This window comes from Neopsephotus bourkii, unplaced genomic scaffold, assembly GCF_033783945.1.
Source record: "Neopsephotus bourkii isolate Nb327-2 ecotype Australia unplaced genomic scaffold, CSIRO-AGI_Nbou_v1 NB_1630, whole genome shotgun sequence".
In the NCBI taxonomy this organism is placed as follows: domain Eukaryota; kingdom Metazoa; phylum Chordata; class Aves; order Psittaciformes; family Psittacidae; genus Neopsephotus; species Neopsephotus bourkii.
Genome location: NW_026902105.1, coordinates 1,857,043 through 1,883,608, shown reverse-complemented (window position 1 = coordinate 1,883,608; position 26,566 = coordinate 1,857,043). Strand labels below are relative to the sequence as shown.

Genomic DNA, 26,566 nt, shown 5'->3' with positions numbered 1-26,566 from the left:
CAGATAAGATGACTGCAGGTATGTATATAGAATCATAGAATCATAGAACTGTTAGGGTTGGAAAGGACCTTAAGATCATCTAGTTCCAACCCCCTGCCATGGACAGGCACACCTCACACTAAACCATGTCACTAAATCATACCACAAATTGCTAAGTCGTCCTTCCAAATCTAATTCACTTTCCAAGTGTGCCTTGTATTCCCTTTGTCTTTTCTAAGACTTATATAAAACAAAGACTTATATGAAACTTTTATATAAAGTCTTTAAAGTTAAAAACCTCTAAAAACCCTTTAAACTTAAAACTTTGATGTTGTCCTGGTAGAATAAGATTATTATAGGAATCCTTTGATTGTTGGTGACATGGACAAGTCAAGGAGTATTCTCCAGTGACTATCCAAAAAGGCTTTGGGCTTGCCTTCTCTCTGACAGTCTCCTCTACTAGTAAAAAGTTTCTGATGTTGACAGACTAAAGCTTTGTCACATCTTTTTCTTTATTAGTTTAGAATCATAAAATCATTTAGGTTGGAAAAAACCTTTAAGATCAAGTCCAACTCTAGCACTGCCAGCTCCACAACTGAACCATATCCCCAAGTGCCACATCTACACATCTTTTAAATACTTCCAGATATTGTGACTCCACCACTTCTCTGTGCAGCCTGTTCCAATGCCTGACAACCCTTTTTGTGAATAAATTTTTCCTAATATGCAATCTAACCCCCCCTTGGTGCAACTTAAGTCCATTTCCTCCTGTCCTATTTCTTGTTACTTGGAGAAGAACCCGATGCCCGCTTTGCTACAACCTCCTTTCAGGTATTGTATTTGTTACTTTTTTGAATGAGTAATTAATTATGGGGATGCTCATAACTTCACTGTGACCACTGCCAGGTATCAAATACAGATTAGCACCTAAAACCACGAGTGCACATTTAGATTTAATAAAGCTATCCAATTTATGCCTTTACTGAGCAAGTCACAAGGCGACTTGTTCACCCAGCAATCTGGCATAGCTTACATGCTTGTTTCTCTGAGTGCAAAGTTGTCCCAGCAGTTTTGATCTGATTTCCCTGAGTGATACTTTAATTGGTAAATTCCTGAAAGCCTAAATTTCTGAGAAATGTGGAGAAAAGGGACAGTGACAGCGTAAAGTCCTCACTGAAAGTCCACTTTTACAAATGGCTCTTTAGTAAGGAGCAGAGGAGGGAGTTGTCAGCAGGAATGGAGAGAATCAATCTATCTTTTCCTCCCATTTGTCTTCCTGTGCAGATCTCTTTCTATACTGGCCTTATGCTAATAATTTGAAACCTATTTCTTTTTACTTTCTCTTGTCTAGAATTCTCTATCACACCTAGCCATTCATCTTTTCTAGAAGGTCAGATGCTTTTTGGGATAGATCATGGCTTTTACTGTATTTATGAAACATTCTGTAGATCTGCAGTTCTGCTAAGTTAAATAGTAATCAAAATGAAAATAAGAGTAAGGAAAGAAAAATGTGGAAAAGGGGGTAAATCAGCTTAATCAGGGACTGCAGTGGCAGGACAAGGGCTAATAGGTAAAAACTTAAACAGGGGAAGTTTAAATTAGATATAAGGAATAATTTCTTTACTGTGAGGGTACTGAGGCACTGGAACGGGTTGCCCAGGGAAGCTGTGAATGCTTCATCCCTTGCAGTGTTCAAGGCCAGGTTGGACAGAGCCTCGTGTGACACGGCTTAGTGTGAGGTGTCCCTGCCCATGGCAGGGGGTTTGGAACTAGATGATCTTAAGATCCTTTCCAACCCTAGCTATTATATGATTCTATGATTCATATCTTTGCTTCACCTGCTGGTGAACTTTTAACTGCAAAATAAAATCAAGACTGAAATGCACACACCCCCACTACTTGACTAAAATCTATGTTGTTAACTAAGATAATGAGAAAATAATGACTGATAAGATTCTTCATGAGAGAATACAGTATTTCCTGATGAGCTTAATCCAAAATGCAATCTTTGAAGCACACTACACAGAAAACAAAAACCATAAGAGTTTTATACCAAAATATACCAGATGACAGGAGAGAAAAAGGACTTTTTTTCCTAATGGACTCATTTCCAAACTTGAATTTTATCTAAGCTGAATTGTGGCTTCCACTTCTGATTAAAAAAAAAAAAAAAAACCACCAAAAAAACCAAACCCAAGAACGCATTCACCAGGTTTCTTTGTGGGTTGTCTTTATTTTTTTTTTTTTTTTTTCAAAAATTACAAGCAGCTAGGGAGGTTTAGTAATATTATACACCAAAGACTATGTTTAAACCTGCATCAAAAAGAAAAAGGGGAAGGGGGTAAAGAAGTGCAATGAACTTTAGCTTAAACATTTGAAATCATATTAAATAGTTTGGTTATGAGACAATGCAGTCTCATGTACAGTTCAGTGCAATTCTACCTGTTGGAAAGGGTTAACTTCACATTTTATGGGTGTCCTGGGTTCATCAGTAGAAGTCATTTTTCTTCTTAGTAGCTCGTGCAGTGCTGTGGTTTTGACTTTCAGCCTGGGAACAACGCTGATAACACTGATGTTTTTAGTTGTTGCTCAGTAATGTTTAGTCTGACCAAGGACTTTCTGAGTCTTATGATCTGCCAGGGAGGAGGAGAAGCAGAGACAGGGCACCTGACCCAAACTAGCCAAAGAGGTATTCCATACCACATATAAACTGGGTGCAGTTACTTAGAAGGGTCAGATCATTTCTCGGTCGGGCTGGGTATTGGTTGGCGGGTGGTGATCAGTTGTATTCTCTTCCCTTGTTATTTCCCTTATCATTATTATTATTGATGGTAGCAGCAGTGATTTGTGTTATACCTTAGTTACTGGACTGCTCTTATCTCAACCCGTGGGAGTTACATTCTTTTGATTCTCCTCCCCATCCCTCCGGGAGTGGGGGGAGGAAAGGGTAGGGGAGTGAGCGAGGGCTGCATGGTTGAATTGCCATCTGGGTTTAAACCACGACAATGGGCTATCTTGTCATGCTATTCCTCTTTCATATACATTAAGTATACCTATTTGAAACATTTCATAATCGCAATAGAACAGAATCTTTGAGGGAACTTGCATGCAAAAAAAGCCTGAAGCATTTGTTCAGTTCTAGGATCACAGACTTGCTCGGTAGGGTGTTTTTCAGATCCCACTTGTGGAACACCTAAATTCTACTGAAATCCTCATATAGGAACCTGAATTCCTTCTTCGTATTTAGCTTTTGCTGACCATAACAGAAATGTGACTTTTTATATCCTGGAGTACCCTCTCAAGCCAACAAAGAAACTAACTATTCTATGTCTTTTAATGTCTTTTCTCCTTCTTCCTGGCCTAATTATAAACTTTTCCCTAATTGTGGGAACATGTAGCTGTCTTTGGATTTCTGGGCCCTGGCAGCAGGAGGAAGCAAAGAAGGCTGTTACCAAGGCTGCAGGTTGTGTTTCTAGCACATCACTGTTGGGCTGTTTGTATATGTGTGGATGCAGAATTATTTGATACATGATGTAAATTCATTGGTCATTAGTCATATGTTTGGGGATTTAAGGCAAAATCCCATGTGGCTGGAGAGTTTTGGTTATGTAGGAGAAGATATCATTGTGGACTAAGAACTGCCTAGGTCAGTCAAGAAAAGAGCATTTAATTTCTATTCTTGCTACAAGCATCCTGAAATTACTAGTTCACAGGCATCTCTTTTGGGACCGTATCATCAGTATGCCTGATATCCAAGTCTGCTTCAGGGAGATTTGCATCAGCAAGAGAAGTATTTGCTTACTGCTCAGCTCACCCCATGCATTGTTTACAGTGTCATAGCAACCCCACTTTGCTGGGAGACATGCAGCAGAGGCAGGCTGCCCTGGTGCAGACCAGCACTCACCAGCCAGGTCCAGGAACTCTGCAGCTTCTATTTCTGGTCTGCAGTCAAGGATTTCGCCTTTGCAAATGAGATTGTAATCTTGTAGGTGTGGGTGCTGGCCCTTACGTGTGTAGATCCAGGATGCAGTCGAAGAGGCTAACCACTGGTATGTAGTGCTTCCCAGGCAGGGGGATGGACTGAAACTACGTCAGACAGAGGGTCTGACCCTAGGGTGATTGCCTTAGGTACGGAGATGATGATACAAAATGAGGGGATTTTGAACTGCTAGGTTGAAATTCAGTAAAATTCCTTAATCTCAAAACAGAACTTTATTCCCTTCAGATGTAATCACGGAAAGCAGAATACCCTTCTAGAATGAGTGGGATTTTGATATCTGGGAACACCAACCACATTTTTATAAATTTTATCATATGATTCATAATATTTGCTCTTAGAGGCTCCCACAGTGTCATAGAAATCTATATTTTCATTAAAACCAGCAAGATTCTAGTAATCAATTTTGCAGAACAAAGCTGACAAGAAGTTAACTGATATGTATGAGAAATAATCAAGTTAAATGATACTTGAATTATATTTAAATCATTCTTGTGGTAGATTTTTTATTTAATACTTTTATCCTTTTTATACATGGGTCAACATTACTGCATGTTCTTAGAGTTTATTTTATTTCCTCAGGCTAAGTTATTTTATTTAAAAATATCCAGGAAGGTTGTCATGCCTCACTACTTTTTGTTTCTGTTCAGTAATCATAGTTGAACAAGCTTGACTGTATTACTTGAATAACATGATACTTCATTTTTGTATTTCAGAGCCTCCATGTATAACAGAAGAAGTGTTTGTAAGTATGCTTTATAAAGCTTGATGATTCATTTTGTTATGCAACTGTAGAACACAAAAAGCAAAACACATTTTTGGAAACTGTTGCCTGATTTCTCAGTTCTTTCCTCTAAGTATGGAGTACTGAGTGATTTCTTGGTATTTTTCTCAGACAAAAAAAAAAATACTTAGTTTGAAAATAATTAGAAAGTAAAAAGTAACAGGAAACTATGGAGAAGAAGGATGGAAATGAAAAAGAAAGTGAAATATGATGAAGGAATGAAATCATGAGCTGGAATCTTTGACATAACAGGTTTAACAATCTTATTTATCTTTTCTGCTCTTTGCTCATAGCTCATTGTAGAATTTCTCTGTTGTTTGCCTTTTTTACCTTATTTGTTACTCTATTGTTTTACCTTATTTGAAGTGACACAAGCAATGGATGAGAGGAAATGGCCTCAAGTTGCATCAGGGGAGGTTTAGATTGGGTATTACGAAAAATTTCTTCACAGAAAGGGCTGTAAAGCATTGAAACAGGCTGCCCAGGGAAGTGGTAAATAAAGAATAAACTAAGTATTCAGAATAAAAACAATACCCCCTCCCCAAGAATAAAGTTAGTCTTTAAAACTTTTTTTTTTTTTTTTGTCTGAGAAAATACTATGAAATTACTCAGTACTCCATACTTACTTATTTGTAGTGGTAAATACCTTCAGAAGGAGTCACCATCCGTGGAGGTATTTAGAAGAAGTGTGGACGTGGCACTTAACAACATGGTTTAGTGGTGAACTTGATAGTGCTAGGTTAATGGTTGGACTTGATAACATAGAACGTGTGAATATGTAAGTGCAACTATGCTTCCAAATGAAAATGAGACCGATGACAAAAAAACCCTTCAAGCACCAGAGGACAGTGTATTGTGCATAGATGCAGTAAGATCAGTAAGTAGCAAAGCTTGCTTTAAAAAGATCATAAACATTTTATTGATTAATCAACCACTGTGTTTACATTTCTTGCTGTTATATGGGACTGTGGAGAATTATATCCTTAGCAAATTAAAAACACATGTTACCTGTATATTCTTAAGGAGCTTATACTTCAGCCAGTAATAAATGAGTTGCTTTGAGTAAGTCTTTTGAAATGATATTTTCATGAGGTATTATCATATCTGTCTGTCTTCAGATTGATGCTTATCAATTATCAGTGTCAAATCTAATTGTGCATTGCCCAAATCAAACATGAGGCACACTGAAGCTTGTTTAGATTTTTTTTTTTTTTTTGCTGTTGTTATTATTAATTATGTTAACACTTGCTGAATTGAGATTTCTGGGTCTGATTGATTGCCTAGTGACATTAGGGAGAGGGTTTTCTGTTGACTTCAAAATGCTTTGGGTTAGACACTTTGGTAAATTCTCCTGTTTAATCAATGCCCTAACATCTTTAGGTCCACGGTACTGCAAGTGCATTGGACCATGGTCCTGTGACCCAAAAACCCCACCATCTCTGTAATGCAGAAAGCATTGCTTTCAGTGTTGTCAGTATCTTCCAGGAATAAGCGTGAGCTAGCTTGCCTGTCCTGTATCACTCCTAGCAGCAATCACAAATGCCAAGGAATAAATGTTGTCAGACTAAGGCCAGACAAACACTTTTAACTTACAGAGAAAAAGGATTTGTGTCACAAGACCTTTGCTGATATTGGTAAATACATTTGATCTAGGTGAATTCTCCTTGTGTTGCAAGACAGAAATAATAGAATATTCAAGAATCTGAAACTGTTACAAACATTTAGGAGTCTTCATTATATTGAAGACTGATTTCTGAAGACCAATGAAATAATGTTCTACTTTTGTCTTCCATTGAATGGAAATGGGGGCTTCGTGATTTGTCAGCAGCAAAAAACATTGATTTCTACTGTGCAGTTTTTTACTCTGATTAGCAGGATTTATAATGCAGGGGTCAGAACAGGTACAAAACCCACATGCAGATGTATTCTTTACTTCTGATGAGGTCAACAGGAAACATCCCAGTTCTGTCAAAGAGATGACATACACTGCTTGCTTGGTGAGCCAAATTATAGATCAGTGACCTCCCTTTTATTTCCAAACATCTGCCAAAACATCTCCAAGCAGCAGTGTGGAAGCAGAAGCAGGTTCTAGTGAATGTTTAGACTCCTCTTCTTCCCAGATGCAAGAGAGAAAGGTTTAATATTGGTAATTTCTAGACTCTTAGCTTAATGCACATTTTTTCAAATGTAAATGAGCAGATTTCCAGCACTTAGAAGCTGTTGGGTTTATGAAGGCTTTATCTGTAAATTTCTTGGCAAAGGATTTACTTTCATGTGTGTTTTTTAAATTGCTAAGGGCCTCAGCAGTGTGCAATGGCTGGAATATAACAACAATGCAATGATTATATTCTCAAAAGTGGGAAACAACATTTTGCAAAAGTTTCCATGTCATATCTCATGGAAAAAACATTGAGGCAATAGTGCATTCAAACCATGTTAGTGCACGTTAGTACAAGCTTTGCTTTGTGGTTTTATTTCTCTGTAGGAGGAATTCTTAGCCACAGATGATATGCTTGTGGAATACTTTAATGAATTTTTGAGTCTTCCGGTAAGTACCTTACAGAAATCCCTTGCAAAACATAAGAAACACCTTACTAAGATTAATCCAGCTTAGAATATTTTGCACTTTTCTACTGGGTAGTTAAATGACTTATACAATAAATCTGTGTTTTAATGGTAGCAACTCTTATTGTTTAATGTTATTATCAGTGTCAAGAAAAATAACACAGTATCTGCACTTCTGGGGACAGATACTGTCTTGCAAGTTAACATATTTAAATCACGGCGCACTAAAATAATATAGACAGGAAATGAAAAAACTTCATTTTAATAGTCTTGGCCCTGATTATTCCCATTCTCTCCATCTCCATACCTCACATCCCTATTCTCCTTCAAAGTGGCACAGACCTTTCCACAGCGTAACTCATGGCTCCTGTGGGGTCTAATCTGTGACAGAGCTGTCCCATGGCCTGTCCCCTCCCAAAGCACTGCAGTCCAACAGCCTGTACTGTGAAAACAAACACCTACTTCTGCAATTTGCTTGGTAGGAACCACCACCAGCATTAGAAAGGGGCAGTACATTTTTTGATGCTCCTTGAATTTAAGACTACGGTGTAGCCACCATTAGAATAAATTGTTACGATTCAGGCTTACCAAACTGAACTAGACACAGATGTGCTCTCTAAGCCACATGACAGATTTGTGTAAAAGTACACATAATGAGATTTGCAGAACTAAGGATGGCAGAATGGACTCTACATACCTATTTTTTACCTTAAAATAAAATCTGGAGGTATTAACTCTGTATCAGAATGTGGGTTTTGTGCACAGCAGTGATACTGACTTCCCTGAGGAGCTCAGCCTTTTCATACTTTCACCACATTGCAAGATTCCTAAGAATAATTTTTACAAAGCTAGGGAGACACAGATGGAAGAAAATGTGTGTGAAAGGGCTGGTTTTTGTTCTTCCACCCCCCCTCCCCCCCCCCTTGCAGCTGTTCTAGAATATCTGTCTAAGTCCAAGCCTAACTACATAGCTTTTAAACCCAGGCCTCCTTCCTTGTGCCAGATTGTTCCTAGCACAGGAATACCATCCTCCATGCCTTTGCTGCTTATTTGGAAACTATGCTTCAAGTTTTCCCCAAATCACAAAGGATGGAGTGGGTAAGAAGTTCAGCTTGCTTAGTTTCTGGGTCTCCCTGGATGTGCACAGATCTCAGAACGTTTATTAGAGGCCAAAATTCTCCTTGGCCTCAGAGGGCTCCTCAGCCCCTAGTCTTGGCGCAGCTCAGCAGCTCTGAACCACAGTGATTGTCCAGGCATTCCTGACCGCTCTGGAAGCCCACAGAAAAGAGTTTACAGACACTCTTGAGTAAACACTGTTTTATGCTGGTAATCTTGTTAGGTTTCTAAGATGACACATGGTCTCTTTTCTATATATTGACATATCTTCATGAAAGCATGCTCTATTAGCTACTTTTATCTGTACTGTTCTCATAAATGTTTTCATTTTCTTTGACCTTTTCCTGAGGATTTACCCTCTTCAGGATTAAGTTCTATTAATGCCTTGAGTTCTGTAGTTTGAATACCTTATATTCCCAGGTTCCTTCTCAAAAGGCTTCTACTAAAACACCACATTGAAATTCCCATTGCTTTATTCTTGTTGTATTTATATGCAGTTGCCTGGGAACAGTATTACCCAGGTGTGCTAGTAGTTAGGCAACAAGTTAAACTGAAAATATTGTGTGACTTGATACCAGAAATCAGGGGTAGCATATGCTTATTTTAAGGGACTGCCTCTGCATTGATTTATAATGCACCAGTAGTGTATGGAAAATTGTATTACTGGGGACTTGCTGTAGCAGCAGCAGATTGGGTGGGTGGTTGTTTTTTTTTTTTGCTTTGATTTACAGTATATCCTTTAAGTGATCCTGTTGTTATAATAATATTCAATACAATCTGACATGAATATCTAGGTACTCCAAAGCTCTATATACTCTAATGAAGGATACTTTGTACAGAAAATACTTATGAAAGATAAAATAATACAAAAACCCTCATGAGGGCACTTGTTGCCAGTAGTACAATGACTTCACAATAGCAGAAACCAATTATGTGACACACAAACTAGTTACACCTTCCTTAGTAACTAATCTAAAATGAAAGATTTGAGAGAAACATTGGCAAGGATACACTTCCATTTCTAGCCTGATAGGCATCCCTACAATTTGAATATTTTATTCACGGATCTAAAACATCCAGTTTTAATACATTCACCCAGGAATGAAAATTCAGAAGCCAGGAATGATAATTCAGAAGTCAAGAATGGCCGTCCAACTCAGTGTTGGAGGCTTCAGTAAGAATGTGCAGTGATGTCAACTTATTTATCCTGAACTTTGCAAGCTGACTGCTACTTGTTCTACTCCAAGTCCCTGCTGGGGCCTTACCTCCTCATTTTCCAGTTACCACTGATCCTGGTGAAGACACACTCCTCCTCTTTGCAAACTCAGGGAGTTGCACTAGCAACAAAAGTGCTAACTGTACCTCAGTTGAAGCATATTCAGGAGATGACACTTTTGGTGGCAAACCATGGCTGTGGGTTTTGCTTGCAGCAGAAAGCTACCAAGTGATCACAGTTTCATCAGCTTCAGATTTGAAGACTACTTCTTTTGAAATTGTTCTCACTATAAAAGCTCTCTGCTGAGTAATCAGGACCAGGATTTGGTGCAGGTGATGATTCTGAAAACAATTAAGGCCCAAGTAATAAAGTTTGAGTTAATTGGTCTTTCGGAAAACAGAATGGTCCCAAAAACTTAGTGCTCTCAAGAGCAGAAACAGCCCTGATCTACAAAGTAGCAAAAGATGGAAAGGGCAGAAAGCAAAAAGCAATCCACTGTGCTGTATATTTCCAGGCCTTCTCTGTTTTGAAGATGGTTGTGACTAATTCGATGCATCAATGCATCAATTCAAAACATCAGTGCACGCTCATTAATTTCCTCTTGTCTTTTCCAGGTGGGTGGAGGGAGGCTGCAGGTGCCAATACAACCTCCCTTAAAAAGGCTTTACATAAATAAGGCCCCACATGCATATTATGTTGAGACTCAGGACTAGAACTTGTTTGATATCTTTGACATTCAAGGAAGCAAAAGAAGCATGTTTTACTTTTTTTCCTTTACTTGTTGATAGTGGGTTTATTCAAAATGTTAATTAGATTGTGATATGTAATTGTGACCTGTGTCTTACTCATCAATGGAAAGGAAATCCTGGACTCATTAAAGTCAATGGGAGATTTGCCACTGACCATTTGCAGTGTGAATTTTCCAGATACTTCATAGAGCTGCTCAAATTCTCTCCTGGTCTGGACTCTTACTGACATTTAATTATGATACAAACATACCTGTCTTAAGGAAGTTTTGGCAAAGCTCCTGGATGAGGTCTTTATTAATTCCCACCCTTTCAAGGTCTTAACCTAAGAGGCAGCCAAGCTGTGGTCATTCTATTTCTCCTGGGATCTAACTACATTATTTGGGGTGGGATGTAGTGAACGTATTTACACTTTCTTAACTGTATCTGAAGTTAAGTATAGCTGAAAACTGTTAAAGCAGAGAACAGTGAGATTTATACGCCTGACATCCTGGTAACATGGTGATGGATGCTGTTTTGGTTTCTGTTTTGGGAGGACTGAGAGAAATTTGCTTTCCTTTCAGTTAAGTGTATAACTTCAGGTTTCAGAATTATATATTCTATTTATTCTTCAGCTGAAACCATATTCAATGTGCATTTGACAGTTAAATTTCTTTGTTGTAAATAATGTATATGCAATGGTTTATTTCTTTAATAGTATTGCTGTACTACAATACGAAAACAGCTTTTTGTTGTTTGCTTAAAGATTTTTTCTGAAGCTGAGGTTACCAAACTGAGTTACATTGTTCGTACTGAGTTCAAGGGGAGAATTTTCTGAGTGAAACAGTTTGCAAAATCAGCAGACTTCTTATTTGTTGGTATTCTCAAGTCCTTGTTGATCCTATTTATTGTGTTAAATTGATAATGTATGAATCCCAAGCTTCAAGCCTCCTGCCAAACCATATTTATTTTTTCTTAACATCTTGAGGTATAATTTGTCTCTGGAGTTTTCCCTTTCCATCTTCAAAGGATCAAAAATTGGCCCAAACTAGAGAGAGAATGATACACTTAGTCTTTCCTTAGTGTATTTTACTTGTCTGTAAAAAGCCAAAGCACTTGCCAAATGTGGGGTAAGAAAGATATTTCTTAGTATATTAGATTGGCACGGATGACTTTTTCCCCTTCCTTCCTAGTGTAGGTTATCACCCACTCATTGATACAGGCATCTTCACTGAAGAGATTCATCATTATTGCAATGACCTAGAATATTGCTGGTGCTATAAATCTCTCTCATTACTGTCCTGTGAAACATTGTATGATTTTACAGGTCTTGGCTTCTGTGGAAAAGGTTTTAAGTTCACTACAGGGTATTGAACAGGTTTTTTTGGTTTTTTTTTTTTTTTTTTTTTTTTTGTGGCTTGTAATGTGTTGGAATGGTTAGATCGTGTGTTTTGCTCCAAAGTTCTTCACATACCATAAGGGAAATGGATTGACTGATCCTCTCTCCTGTACTGTAACTGGGAAAATGCTATCTACAAGAAATCACACTTTTTTTTTTTTTTCTGTTCCCATTTGAGTTTTTTTCTCTTAACATTATCATTTTATTTTTGTGGCTGGGATGAGTTAAGGAGGTCAGGACTTACCTCTTCTTTTATTATGCTTATAAAGACATTCTGGTTTATCATTCTAGTTTTCCTAAGTAAGCAAACTATTCCAAACTATTCTAAAATGCTTTTATATGATCACTTTATGAGATGATCTCTCTGGTAGAATTTGGTATCTGTACAGAATCATAGGTCACTCAGGCTGGAAGGGGCTTTGGGGAGGTCTGTAGTCCAGCTTCCTGCTCAAAGCAGAGACAGCCCTTTAGTACTGAAACCATGCTGCTTGGTACTTTCTCTTGATTTTGAAAACCTCCAACAACTGATTTCATAGTCTCTCTGGACAGCATGTTTCAAATACCTTTTTTCTTATATCCAGTTGAGATCTCTATTTCAGTGTAGGACCACAGACTCTTGTCCTCTCACCATGCACCTCCATGAAAAGCCTGGTCTACTTTCTCAGTAATCTTGTAAGTATTTAGATTGTTGCTAGGTCCTTCTAGAGCTGCCTCTTCTACAGGCTAAATAAGCCCTCTTCCCTCAGCTTGTCCTCACAGGGAAAGTGCTCCAGCCTCTGACCAGCTCGATGGTCTTCTGCTGGACTTACTTGAATATGTGAACATTCTTCCTATACTGGGAACCCAAAACTGAATGCCGTATTCCAAATGCAGACTTATTAGTGTCAAGTAAAGAGGATCTACTGGCTACTTTCTCACTGATACAAGAAGTATGCAATGCCTCTTTGATCTTCTTAGGTATAGGTAACTAAACCTTCATCCTAACCCCAAAAGTCTGGACAAGAGCCACCTTTTTCAGTCAAGTATGTAGTGTATGAAGTCTTAATCTTCTTATCCTATCAGTGTATGTTCTTTGTTCCGCTAGTGTGTTTGTCTTACAAAGGATTTGTAGTCAGACTCCTAAAACAGCAACACACTTTACATTTGAAAAATTGTTGCTTGCATCTGTTTCACTACATTTAAGTTGTTGTGTGTTTTCTGTTTAGGTAATTAGAATGTATGCTGAAAAAATGAGATCTAGAGTAAGTTATGAAGGATTAAGTAAAAATAGATGTGTGTGATAAACTAATGTTGTTGCTTAGTTTTCAAAGTTAAACAACATGAAACTAAATCTGATCACATCTAGTCACATAGCCCTGTATTATGGAATTTGTACTTTGTTTGCTTTTTTTCCACAAGCAAGAGATTTTCAAATCCTGAAAGACTGATGCACCTTGTTTCTTAGTGTAAATCTGTTTCTTTTTTAAAAAACATGAAAAAATAAATAGGGAAGAATACATTTGGAGGTTATTAGGGTTGCACAGTTAGTCACATGAATGTTGTTAGCAGCCCAAATTAGGTTTGAAAGTAAATGAAATATACACATAGCAAACTGGGAGGAGGTCTGAACGAAGTACAGAGAAATCTACTACACATAAAAGGCTCTTTAAAATGCTGTTCAGTACATCTGGAGAAAACCCACTAAAACCTGTAGAGTACCCTGGAGAAAATTAATGCTAAAAGAGGCAAAAGGTGTCAGAGAACAAAACCCAAGCCACGATTTCAGCTGAAGTTAGGTAACTAAACAGACCAATGCAATTCAATGCATGATTCAGAGCAGTGACAGTCTGATGTCATAGGCACTAACCATACACTTAAAGCTCTCACATGCTACATGTTTCGCCAGGCTGAGCCTCCACAGTGAAACATTATGGGATAAGTAGGGAATGTTGTAACCACATGTTGCAGCCACATGGTTCGATCGTGGGCATTACTCTACAAGACTGATCAATAAGGGGGTTTCAAACAGAAGCAACAAAATAGCTGACACTGGCACGGTTACTTTGGACTTCTATAGGTATGGAGAAGAAAATTATCTGTAATATATTTCTATGTTATATGTAGCATGTATTCAGCATCTATAGTATGTATATGAATTATGTCTATGTTTTTATACATGTGATATATAAAAAGTTCAAGGAAATGAAAACCACAGTGCTTGAAAAAATAAAATAATCTTATTAAGTGTAGGCGAACGACAACTGTACAAACATCAGGTGGGATCCTGTCTGGAATGAAGCCAAAAAGAATTTTGGCACAGGGTCTGGATATGGCCAGGATTTTCTTCAGTTCTTAAATACGACATGCCTTCTTTTCTAGCTCTGTGTGGAGACGCTTATATGCTCTGCTTGTATATCATCTCATATTCACAACTGTCTTGGGTATCCTCCATTACTTGTAAAATCCATCCATATTTTCCCTCTTAATTTCAAGGAAGAGCATTTGAAAGATGGTCTTTCGGGGAAATACCTAATACCAGAGCTCAAAAGATGAAAGATGGCTCTGTTTTAATGTGTGCACATGCAGTAGTGTGTTGTGGTTTTTTTTTTTGTTTGTTTGTTTTTTGTTTTGTTTTTTTTTTTTTGAGTTGACAGAAGTCACAGTTATATAGCAGAAGTTGAAGTTTGGTCTACCTCATGTGTCAGACACGATCTGAACTGGTGATGTATAATAACTTACTACAAGCCTTAAAAGTTCTGGTACAGAACTTACAAGTTCTGGTAGGTATTTAACCTAAAACTAACAATATGGTGACAAACCATTCTTACATATGGAAATTTTCAGTTTCATCCTCTTCAAATGCATCTCATTTAAAAGGTCTGCTTCATTGCTAATCTTTTCAAGCCTTGATTGTTTGTGGTAATGAATAGGAGAATAGCACTGGAGACCTCATCCTGTAGGTAAGTAGCCCCCTGCTGAACAGTTACTAAAGTCACTGTGAATGATATATTCCAGACATCTGTGTACTGGACCTATTATTTGCATATGAAAAAGAATGGTCTGTGATCTAGAATGAATTAAAATTCTTCATAATTAAGTGTAGCTGAGATAAAAAGTAGGAATGCATTGGAAAACTACACAGCAAAGAGACTAAAGAACAAGAATACAGAAAATTATTATCCAGGCCCCAAACATAAGCTGCTGTGGGCAAGAGAAGGAAACCTCATAATACCAGGTTGCATCCTGTAGGATGCTCCCATACTATAAAAAGTAACTTTCTTACATTAAAAAGTTCCCTTATTACAATGTAATAAACTTTCCAAATATTTTTTTGCAGACATTTGCCCAGCCAGTTAAGTTTAACTCTGACTTTGGGGTTTTTGAAGTTGTTAATGATGCCCCACAATGCCTTGAAAACCAGCTGAAAAAAAGTCTACATGAGCAGAAATCTCCAAAGCCCATTTATGATGCTCTAAGGAAAGTAAAGAATGATGGGCACCTCTCCAAAATGCGCAGTGCTTCTCCAAACTTCAATATTGATGCAAATTACAACACTATGGTAAGCATCTTATAGCCCCTGAGTTTATATTTAGATCTTACTGTAGAGATACTGGCAGTAGTTTTTGTTGTGTTTGGCTTGGTAGCTTGGGAAAAATGTTAATTTATGTTAGGAAAACATAATGATGGGCCAAATTATGCCCTGCAATGCACATGTGTCTAGCAGACAAGTGAATGGAATTACAGATGTACATCCTGTAGCACAGAAATTTGAAGATTCCGTGGGGCAGGATTCAGTTGTGTGGTCTGAATACTTTTTAATATTAAAAGAAAAAATATTATGACAACAGTTACTTTACTAGTGATCCCTGGAATGTGCAAATTGACTGAAACTAATGCATCTCAGTCTTTCCTTATTAATTAATTTCCTTGTGTGGATATGAGCTCATCTGTGGTCTGGCAACACATAAGTCTTCTATTAATTCCCAAAGGATTTACATGGTTACCATCTATTGAAATGGCCAGAGAAAATAATATTTGGCAAAAAGAAAGCAAAATTAATGGAAAGATAGGTTGGATTTTAGAAAAATAATCTTGTTTTTGACTTGCTCAGACATTATCGATTTTGGTATTCTTACCTGTTTACTTTCAGGGCTTCAGCACCAAATTATTCAGGTAAAAATCAGGAGCTGAAGCATCATATGCACCTGAAAGAATACGAGATGGTATAATTAGTTGTGGGACTTTACCTTTAAGCAATAGCTTTTGAGGAGAAAAGCATTTCACTGGGATACTTGGTTTATGCTTTTCTTGCTTACTTTGCATTGGTGTGACTTCAGTTTGCTTCATTCAAGGCCAGGCTAAGGTCTTGCTGTATTTTTAGAAGTGGCTGCTCTAAATTATGTCATAGCTGGAAAGCTGAGAGAAAAGCAAGGAGTTGTAGCAAACTGCTATTTTGCCTAGTATAAGCTTAATTATTTTCACAAATATTTTGCTTGAGAGCACAAAACTGGAAGAACTATTCTTGATTTCTTACTTGCTCTCAGGATTAAACTGAGGAAACATTGTGTGCCTGTGCAAGTGTGGTTAACACTCTGTGGGATAACCTTACATCACTGCAACTGTGGATGGCCTTTCTTGACAAATTCAAAGCCATTTCACTATTGCTTACTTTCATGTGGTTTGGAGAAACACAGCTCCCGTATTATTTAAGAATACATTGCTTTCTCTGGGCCATTTTCCATAGATGATGGTCTTTCATGGAGTGATATGCCTCAGTATGCTTTCTTCTTGGGAGAAAAGGGTGAGGTTTTTTCTTATTTTTGGCTCCTTCTTCACTGGGTAGGTAACATACATTCCTCACCCAGTTTATAACGCCCTGGCATCTCAAAGCTGAGCTGGAACAAAAGGGCCTGCAAACCAGCATACCAAAAATTGTTACTGCAGCCACACAAGGTGAAAGAAGCCAGCTTCATTCATTGTGCTACACTGTGACTGAACCAGAAGAAGTCATCCCAGACCAACTGTATCAAGTAGCTCAGTTCAACTCAAATAGGATTTGGTCTTTCAGGCATTAGCTGATGCTAGCCTGTTTCCTTTGACTTTCTTCACGCTGACTGAAGAGACTAACAGTTGCTTTGAATGTTACATTGCTACAAAAAGTAGCAAGAGGCCATCACTGGGGCATTTCTAACGAAAATGAGCTGTGGTTGGAGAGTCCTAGTAGGCGTTTTAGGCTACAGCTTGAATTTAAACAAATCTTACCTAAGAAATACACCTACAGGTATTTTTCTCTGTATTTTACTTCCCTCTTAGACTGTTACAAATTTACAGATAAGCAAAAGTTCTCTGCACATGTGCATGCACACTTGCAAATTATTGATACGGAGGTAAATACCTTCTTATCAACAGCCAAAATCAATCTGGTGTAAAATACATTACGAAAATAAACCTGCTGAGCTGGGTAGAATTGATCACAACTATGGAAAAAACCTGGCTGGCATCCCACATACCTTACTTCAGAGAAACCCCAGTTCAGCAAAACACTTAAGTATGTGTTTAACTTTAATCAAGGGAAGTTAAACACATGCTTAAACTTAAACACGTGCTAAAAGCTTTGCTGGATTGAGTCCCAGCAAGGCCTAAGGCTGACTGAGTAAGGAAGCTAACCAAGGTAACAAAACTCATCAGATTAAATGTAGCATCTTTCTCTGGGGGAAGGGGAAAGAGTAGAGATTCTTTCGTTCTGATAGTATATATAATTTTGTGTACCAGCCATGTACAGATGCGAACATGTTATGAATCACTAAGATAAAAAACTGGGCTGTTACTCAGTAAATACATAAATATAAAATGCCAAAATAAAGAGACAGTCTTCTGTATTTCAAAAAAGCTTGTCAGTTACCAGAAAGAGGCATACACTAATGGGACTAATTAGTCTCCATCTCCACAAATTACAGTGTATGAGCCATTGCCAACATAAGCTTTCCATATTTTGAAATATTTTCTTCTCTGTAAAGGAAACCACCCACTTTCTGAGTAATTCAGATTTTTTTTAATCCCCTGCAGATATATATGAGGCAGAATAACCCTTGTACCTAATGGAATATTAGCTCATGGAAATAAAATTTAAAATGTAATCTACACAACTCATTATTTGATATAGCAAGTAGCATCCGTCTTTACCCCAGCTTCACCTGTTTTTATGGACAAGAAGAGTTACTGCATTCTTCCAAACCATCAGTCTCACTACCACTAGAAGGAAAAATGCACCTCAGATAAATAAAACAGCTCACCCCCTAAGAATGCAAAAAGTACACTCTTAAAAAAAAATATTGAAGTGTGCTGTCTGTCATTTCTAAGGGAAACAGCCATGGATCACTGTGGCCCATAGTCAGAGATCTTGCTCTCTGTGTAAGTTCTTAGGCATCGTTTTTGTTAGCTGGCTCTGTATTGCTCGCTGTTCAACACATCCCTGTCACACCTCAGACCACTCTTCGAAGGCACCTCCCTTTCTGCATTGATGAGGCACTGATGCTTGGACTGCCTAAGCAGAAATCTGTTACCAGCCTGATTCATAAAATAATTTAGGGACTGTAGTGACAGGACAAGGGGTAACAGGTTAAAACTTAAACAGGAGAAGTTCAAATTGGATATAAGGAAGAAATTCTTTACTGTGAGGGTGGTGAGGCACTGGAACGGGTCACCCAGGGAAGTTGTGAATGCTCCATCTCTGGCGGTGTTCAAGGCCAGGTTGGACAGAGCCTTGGGTGGCATGGTTTAGTGTAAGGTGTCCCTGCCCATGACAGAGGGCTTGGGACTAGATGACCTTAAGCTCCTTTCCAACCCTAACTATTCTATGATTCTATAACAGTGATAACGTCCACTGCATATTTGTTTTCCTGAGACAATGCCTCTGTAGAAGGGGATTGGAGAGAATCAGTTACATGGCAAACAAAGCAAGAAAGTCAAGAAAACTACAAATCTTTGGTGTTTCTTTTTTAATAGTGCCTTGATCGAGAACAAGCAATTCAGTGGATTAAGAAAGAAAGGCTTCCAGCATTTCTTGAAAGCGACTGTTACTTTGAATACAGGTATTACAATCTTTTATGCTTTCAGTTTTAAATTTGTGTAGTTTTCTGTTTAATTTATCTTGACGGTACTCTTAATATATTTTCTTCCAGCTCTAGGTCTGTTTAATTTTAGTGACCTTGATAAAGTAAAATCAGAGCCTTTTTTTTCATTCAGCAGTTTGTAATTTTCCTTGACCATGAATTACTGATTTCTGAATCTGCATTCCACAGGATATCATGGTAGTAATGCATCTTTCTCTGATCAATATATAAGCCATATAAGTGGAAGTTATGAATCCATGAAATCTATTTAGAAAAAAATCAGCCAGTCCTTTTAATTTCAATTACTAGCTTTGCGTCTGTGGGACCCACTGTCAGACTTCCTTTTGCAAGGTTCTCTGTGGGATGCTGTGGCATAGTTGGATGATGCACTGTTATACACCTGCTATATTTTTCCAGATGTCCTTTCAGCAGATGTTCTTTATGTATGCTTTTTTGAGGATCTGCCTCTACATCCCTCAAGGTTCTGTCTAGATCAAGATAAGCTGAGATGCTAAAAGGGAAACTTGCGTTTATAGATGAAGATACCCCAACCCTAGAATGAAATCCTATTTTCCTTCAAATAGTGAGGACAAATGAAACTGGGCATTCACTCATGGGCATAGGCTCAGGCATAGGCTTTGTTTTCCCTTCACATGCACCTTGGTTGGTTTTGTACTGCTTTCTAACTTAGCTAAGTTTTGCCCCAGTTCTTGAGCCTGGAACACCGACATTATCAATGTATGGTTCTAAGATTGCCTTTTTTGAACATCCTGATGTTCACACTAACACAAGACAGCACCAGAGAGCTCTTCAGTCCTATGATGTCCTCAGACATCTGCCAGTTGAACACAATAGCGCCAGTTGTCAGTTATCATCTGAAAGTTTAATTAATATGATCACTGCTGTGGCATCACTGCTGGAAGATTGTTTGTATCAGAAAGTGTAGTGTCTGGTGATGATACCAGACTTCTGCAATCTGGAACAATAGTTCCATTTTAATGATCAAAATATTTCAGGGCTTCTTGGCAGGGCTTGGAACTGCATAGATACATGTAAGAGCATCCTGACAGAAATTGGTTTTACTGATAAAGACTGATAATGCAAGGAAGGTCACCATCTGTAAAGCTGGTGGACTATGGAATGGCAGTACTGGTGTTTATGAATATGACATACTAAGGGTGAAATAATATGATATGTGAAATAATGTGATCTGTGAAATAATATGATCGATAATATGATCGATAATATGATCTGCTGATCATGACCTTCTCTGTAACAACTTATTTTTAGATTGGTCATGGGTTTTATTGCCTATTCTGGGGAAAAAACTTCAACTTTTTCTGTGATTAAAAGCTAAAATTAGCTATTTTATTGTCTCACCATTTAATTTCAGGCTAGCTAAATTGATATCACAGGTAGAATGGAGCAAGACCGGCATTAATTTCATTATTGATAATGGCTATTACCCCTGGATAAGGAAGCAAGACCCCAGTCCTCCCCCTCCTGAGGAGGATGACACTTCAACGACTATGAGAAAGTTAAATATATCGCTTGGAGAGGTAAAATAAAAATGTTTAGTGGCTGTAACATCAAGATATATTGAATGCATTGGGTGAAATTATTGTAACTGAGGTCACAACATTATTGGACATCTGATTCTCTGCATATCCCTCATTTTCAAAGCTCTTTGTACTGCAGATGAAGGTTGTTGGTTTGTAATATAGCTAAAACACAAGCTGTGTTAGAAGTATGCTCAGCTACCCTCATACAGCTCTCTTCACTGGGAATTATCGTTACAGAAATATACACAGACTGCACAAAATGACTACAGACCATAAGCTCTGCTCTCAGAAACAATGCAATAAACAGAAAAATTTGAATTGTTCTATGACATTTCTTTTCCTAGGCTACAGTTTCTCAGACAAAGGATTGGTTTACATTAGCAAAAGGAAGTGAATTAATGAAAACTACAGATTCATTCTCACATCCTGTAGCTTCTAATCAAATTCAGTGTTTGCCTGGACAGCGTGAAAGAGACGATTCATTAAGTGAAAAAGATAGTCTTCTGGGTAAGTAACAGAGGCTCAGCCATAGTATTTATAACAGAACTCTGACTATGTGGAAAGAAAAGGCATTCCAAGAAATTGCTGCTAACTCATTATCTTCTTAGTATCAGATGATATCTTAGGTTTCAGACAGGGATTTGTTTCCACAGCCACAATGTTCAATGAAATTTTGAGCTAGAAATCAAGAAATTTTGTGATAGTAGAAGCCTCCTTTCTTACATATTTCTGTTTCATAAATATCTGTAAGTTTCAGCTGATTTTTTTGTTTTTCCATTTGATACGTTTTGAAAGACTTTCTTCATAGAATCATAGAATGGTTTAGGTTGGAAGGGACCTTAAAGATCATCTAGTTCCAACCTCCCCTATCCCTGCCTTCTTGTCTGGATTCCTTGGGTACTTGATAGTGTATGGTTTGTGTTGCAGCCATCTTCTTAGGGTATTTATGAGAGGCACTTTCAAAGGCCTTCTGGCTGCCAATTTTTATGAATCTTACAGAATGTAATTGTGACACTCCTGTCAAATTTGTTCAGCAGGTTTCAAAGAGAGCATAGAGAGAGAATGTGTGTGAGAGAACAGAGATGAATTATGGATATACCCGATTGCAGGTTAGGGACATTATGGGCATACCTGATAACCTTGCTTCTGCTAGGTAGGCAGTAGCAAGATGAACAGGGAAGTCTCAGCTTATGTTAGGAGTTCTCTGGCCCCAGTTCTTGGGAGGAAAAGCTGCCATTCCACTCTGAGGCTTGTTCTGATGGGACTTTGGTGTCTAATGGCTGGATGGAAAATTGGAAGACATGGCAACTCCAGAAGTCTGTCTTCTTCCTCAGACCCATGAGGATCACCCCAGGATATATATTGCTGATGCATGGATTATTAATGAAGCTCTTGAAGCTGCTTTTGTTTGTAGGTCATGACTTCACCACTAATTTTTGCAGTGCTTTGAGCAGAGAGATCACACATGCACCACTCTTGCAGAGCTTTTATGTAACTCTGTACTGCAATGGGCTGGCTGTAAGCCTACGGAAAGCCTCTCTGCCCTGTTTGCCTGAAGCTGTCCTGCAGTCAACAGCATTTTGCCTCAGTTAATATTTTGCATCTAAAAAAATTATTTTATAACATAGACCTTCATTTTCCCTGTGCTTATTATCCTCCTTTATGTTAATTTCATGGTAAATCCAGCATTTTTTGTCAGAATTTCTATTCAAGCACAGTATTCACCTGGTTTCAGGCACTGGAAACAGTAAAGGGCATCAGTTAAGTTTCTGAGTCAGCCTGCAATTAGAAAGGGTTTGAATTCCTTGCTCACTGCTTCAGTTGGATCAAGGTTATCAATTAATGTCAAGCAAAACCCTGAGCCACTTGACTTTTGATTATTCAAGAACTGTGTTTCTCCCTCCCTAATGGCCTCAGGTCCCATTAAATCATTCTTCATGTTTCAATTTCACAGAAATGTGTTGAGAAGGTATAATTTTTCTTTGTCAAGTGAAAACATTTGAATACAATTGTCTGTCTGTGACAGTGGCCAGCACTAGTTATATGAAGTTTCTTTTTGGAGAAAGATGGAAAAATGTTTAACTACCATTGCCATTTATTGACCAGGCCACCATAGATGGTTGCACTAGCTGATGACATTACAAATGTGAATTCAGTGGATCTGAGAGACTTAGCCCTTTTCTGTTGCAACCTTATGTAGTACATGTGCTCAGAGGTTGTAGCAGTCTCCTCACTGACAATGTTTTGCCTACCTACAATAGTGATACAATAGCATGCATCTTGGCTTTAGGGAAATACAGAAGATTCAGTCCATTCTGTAGTTTAAACACTGGATTGATATGAAGATATTGTAGAGCCACAGCTGAATTCTGACATTTTGTTTTTTCTTTATTTCACTTAGATTCTGCTGCTGTTCATAATACCTGTAGTTATTCTGCTCAGTTTTATAGGACTGACTTGTACAGTGACAGCAGCATTAACCTAGCTGAGCAGCATGCGTAGTCAAGGTCATCTTTGTTCACATGCTCCAGAACTACTTGATTTGCTGAAAGTCTGGCAGAAGTAGAAAATGTATTTGAGCAAGTTAAATCAGTGAGTTTCTTTCTCAGCAGACCAGGATGATGGGGCATGATTAATAAATAGCATGGAGACACTGAGGGGTGGGGAAAAAAGGAATTAAATAGAGAAGTGTAGACAAAAACAACCAGGGCTGGTCACTGTTATAAAGCTGCTAGTTACAAAATATTTTTAAATCTAAATGAGCCATTCCTGACTGGCAGACTGGACTGCAGGATTATTAAATGTTTCCAGAGCCCTTGACATAATCATTTGTTTTGTTATCCTTTATATGTCAAGAATTTACCCAACTGACAGAGGCCTGTTTGATGCTTTAGTCTTTTCCAATAACCAACTTAAATAGACAAGAATTATCACTTGCTAGTTTTCTCAGGCCTAAACAAAACCCAATCCTGCTACATACTGTGACTTTGATCACACACAAAGGCCAGGAAGAAACCAGGCCTTGCAGCACAACAAGGTGGTTTAACAAGTGCTGAGGAGCTGGGTTGTTCAGCTGAGTAAATAAGACAACTCCAGAGGAAGTTACTCCTGAACTCTCATGTTCTGCTGGAATTCAACAGGGAATGAGTTTCTGAGTCATGGGGCTGAATTTCTAAACCCATAGCAACAGCAGAATGACCACTGCTATTCCCTGCTCTGCAGTGTGACATGGTCTGATTGTTCTGCAGTAGAACAATATAAAAATATTTTGCATTTTTTAACTTGGAAATGTTGATATGCAACAGAATGGTCCTGAATCTAAAGAGTCTTCAATGATCTTTTCTGATTTAATGCAGAAGCAGGTTCCCTGTCTAAGGAAGGCCACCAATGGAGTTTCCTTCACCCTTCAAGGAAAGCAAAAGCCATCATTTTAAGGAAGACATGCAGAGAGGCTGAGGAGGGCTCTTCTGTGGCCACTGCTGAACCACCTGCTCATACTCAGTTAAGAGTTTATGTAGACCCGAAATGGGACAGTGCAGCAAAAGAAAAAAATGAACAGGAAAGCGTAACTATTCAGACACCAGGAGAATTCATACCAGATTATACCCAACTTGTAATGAAGGAACCTGCTTCAGAATCGACTCACCAGCCAACTGCTGACATTCACAGTAATGTGGATTTCCACAAACAGCCTGAACTATTTATACATGAGCTATCAAATAATGAATTTGTCCATGGCACTGCAGAGTCACTCCTTTCCCAAAGTTCTCCATTTTCTGTCTTGGACTCCCACAGAGATGTAAGAGAACAAGACACTGAAGAAGTAAGCTTAAAATCAAGTTCTGAAAGTGGTGAGTCAGACAGTAGAGCCTGGTGTATTAGTTACAGGACTTCTGATACTGGCAACAGACATGAGTTTGAGAGATTCAAGAAGTTCATTAAAGGAACACTTGGGGAGAGGTACTGGTGCCTCTGGATGGATATTGAAAGACTAAAGGTGCTCAAAAATACAACAAGGCAGCAAAGGTACTTCTCATTATTTAATGGTTATTCCCATTGTTTTAATACTTGTAACCCAGCTGGATTAATGCAGGTTTTGAGATTTCAGAATAACTTGTAATGTTTGAATAGTACAGACACAATTAAAGTAATCATGAGTGTCATAACAAGTTAGGAATGACTGTTGAAGCTGATAAAACCGTTTTTGCAGTCATGTTTGCAAAGCTTACATGAAGTCAGAATTACCATAGTATTATGGCATTGTTTAGAAAGAAATTTGGAAAACAGGTGACAATAGAAAAAAAAACCAAACCACCTAAAAACTTAAATCCACAAGTAGGGCATTCAGTATGGCAAACCACTTTTAATGAATGGCTCTGTGGAACTCAGATTGTCTATTCTAAAGCACTGTACATTTTACACACAACTTGTCTCTAATTTGTGGATTTTTTTTCTTTTGGCTTGTGCCATTTTCTATTTAAAACACTTTGCATGACAGCAGTTTAACCAGTAGGGTGAACTGTACTTGGTTCTGTATAGCATCTGGTACATGCTTATGACTATTTTTGTTGACTCAAGGCAACTCAATAAGATGAAGAAACTGTATCTTTTGAGCAGTGGAGACTACTTCCTCAGTTCAGAAGTGTTACTCAGGCTTAACTTGCTGCATGGAGATCAGTGGAATGTAAGGCATTTAAGACGGATTCAGCCTGAAGTAGTGAAACCTCTGCTTCTTTACTGGTACGAAAAAGTGAACATGAACTAAAATTTTATTGTTTAATAAATTTTCCTTTTCTTTGATAAGCTTATTAGGTTTATTTCACTTCACTTACTCCATGGCAATTATGGGGAGCAATGTCATCATAAATACTAGCAGATGTTGCATCTGAATTTTTAGTTGATCCTAAACTACACTGCAATCTGCTGACAAGTCAGGTAGATCTGCCTTACCGAGCCCTTGTTATCTTACTGCCAAAGTGCCTGAGCTACTTTGTGTATAATTATCTTGGATACCAATCAAGTAAACCTTAGGCTGGAGGTCAGAGAAACCCCTCCAGGCATAGAAGGTTAATTCTGTCCTAAGCTGTTTCCCATACTGCCCTTCTCAAGTTTCTGAGGATGCTCTGTGTATACATCTATGTGGAAATTGACCCTGAGACTTTACTGTTCAATGTCTGTCATACAAAATGCTTTTTGCTTTATTGACAGCTTAAGCAATGATATAAATTCTAACCTGTTTCCAAAACATAAGCTACATTTTTGAACATATTCTCTCCTCCCCAAGGGGGTCAACCAATTACAGACATGAACAAGTACCTGCAATTGTGAACTTTGCTGTGGAGCCTCAGGAGAGTTGTGGTGTATGTTCTATGACCTACAAACCTTCCCTATTATTTGCTGTAGGGTGGATGGGGCATATCCTACTGTAGACTCACACAAGGGCAACTACGTAATGGTACAGAATTTGCAATCTAACTTTATTTATGTTTGGCTTGGTTTTAGATTTGGAAGAGTGCAATGTCTAAATATATCTTTAACACTAAATGCTTTTTAAATTGAGGAGCACATAGCTCCATATTTTGATACAAGAAACACCATTATGGAGGAGGGGAAAGAAGCCAAATAGCCCACTATTTAATGTTTTGTGAAATTTCTACTTTTAGATTTGTGTTTGGTTTTTTTTTTTTGCTTTTTTTTTTTTTTTCCCCTTCTAGGGGTCCCAGATTTTGTGTCACTTATTCAACAGCAATACAAACTGCCAGTGCAAAACTGAAGATGTGGCACACATGCCAACAGAGACCAAGGGTGGACATTGATCCTTTTCCACATATAGTATCATTGCTACCATTGACACTTAAGTCTTCCATACCCAAGATACCACCTTCCCTTTCTCAGGTAGGTAGGATCACAAAATTGAAAAACAAAGGCTTGTCCCATCAAAAATAGCGATAAAACTCCTTGAATTCAGTGGAATAAGAATACGGTACTTGGTTCTTATGAAGTCAAGATTAGCAAACTGGTCTGTGGCAGATGGTTGTATATAAAAATGCAACACTATTTTACTATATGCAACAGGATGCTATAAAATGAGTCAAATTATCTTTTCAGTTACATCCTGGCTATTTCATAGGT

At 38.1% G+C, this 26,566-nt stretch overlaps 1 protein-coding gene across 10 annotated transcripts in view; it reads left to right on the top strand.

The window, feature by feature from the left end:
- Positions 1–3,750: 3,750 nt before the first annotated feature.
- Positions 3,751–26,566, top strand: part of RGS22 (regulator of G protein signaling 22) — a 63,754-nt gene continuing 40,938 nt past the window's right edge. For 3 of the 10 annotated variants that reach the window (XM_061373238.1, XM_061373236.1, XM_061373233.1), the window contains exons 1-10: positions 3,753–4,028; positions 4,693–4,721; positions 7,246–7,308; positions 15,098–15,319; positions 18,766–18,851; positions 20,266–20,431; positions 20,779–20,941; positions 23,791–24,460; positions 25,013–25,174; positions 26,149–26,329. In XM_061373238.1, coding sequence (XP_061229222.1) covers positions 4,004–4,028; positions 4,693–4,721; positions 7,246–7,308; positions 15,098–15,319; positions 18,766–18,851; positions 20,266–20,431; positions 20,779–20,941; positions 23,791–24,460; positions 25,013–25,174; positions 26,149–26,329 — 1,767 coding nt within the window. In that variant the 5' untranslated portion in view covers positions 3,753–4,003. Of the gene's footprint in view, positions 4,029–4,692; positions 4,722–7,245; positions 7,309–15,097; positions 15,320–18,765; positions 18,852–20,265; positions 20,432–20,778; positions 20,942–23,790; positions 24,461–25,012; positions 25,175–26,148; positions 26,330–26,566 lie in introns of all 10 variants that reach the window. The other 7 variants (XM_061373241.1, XM_061373240.1, XM_061373235.1 and 4 more) reach the window with 3 other exon arrangements.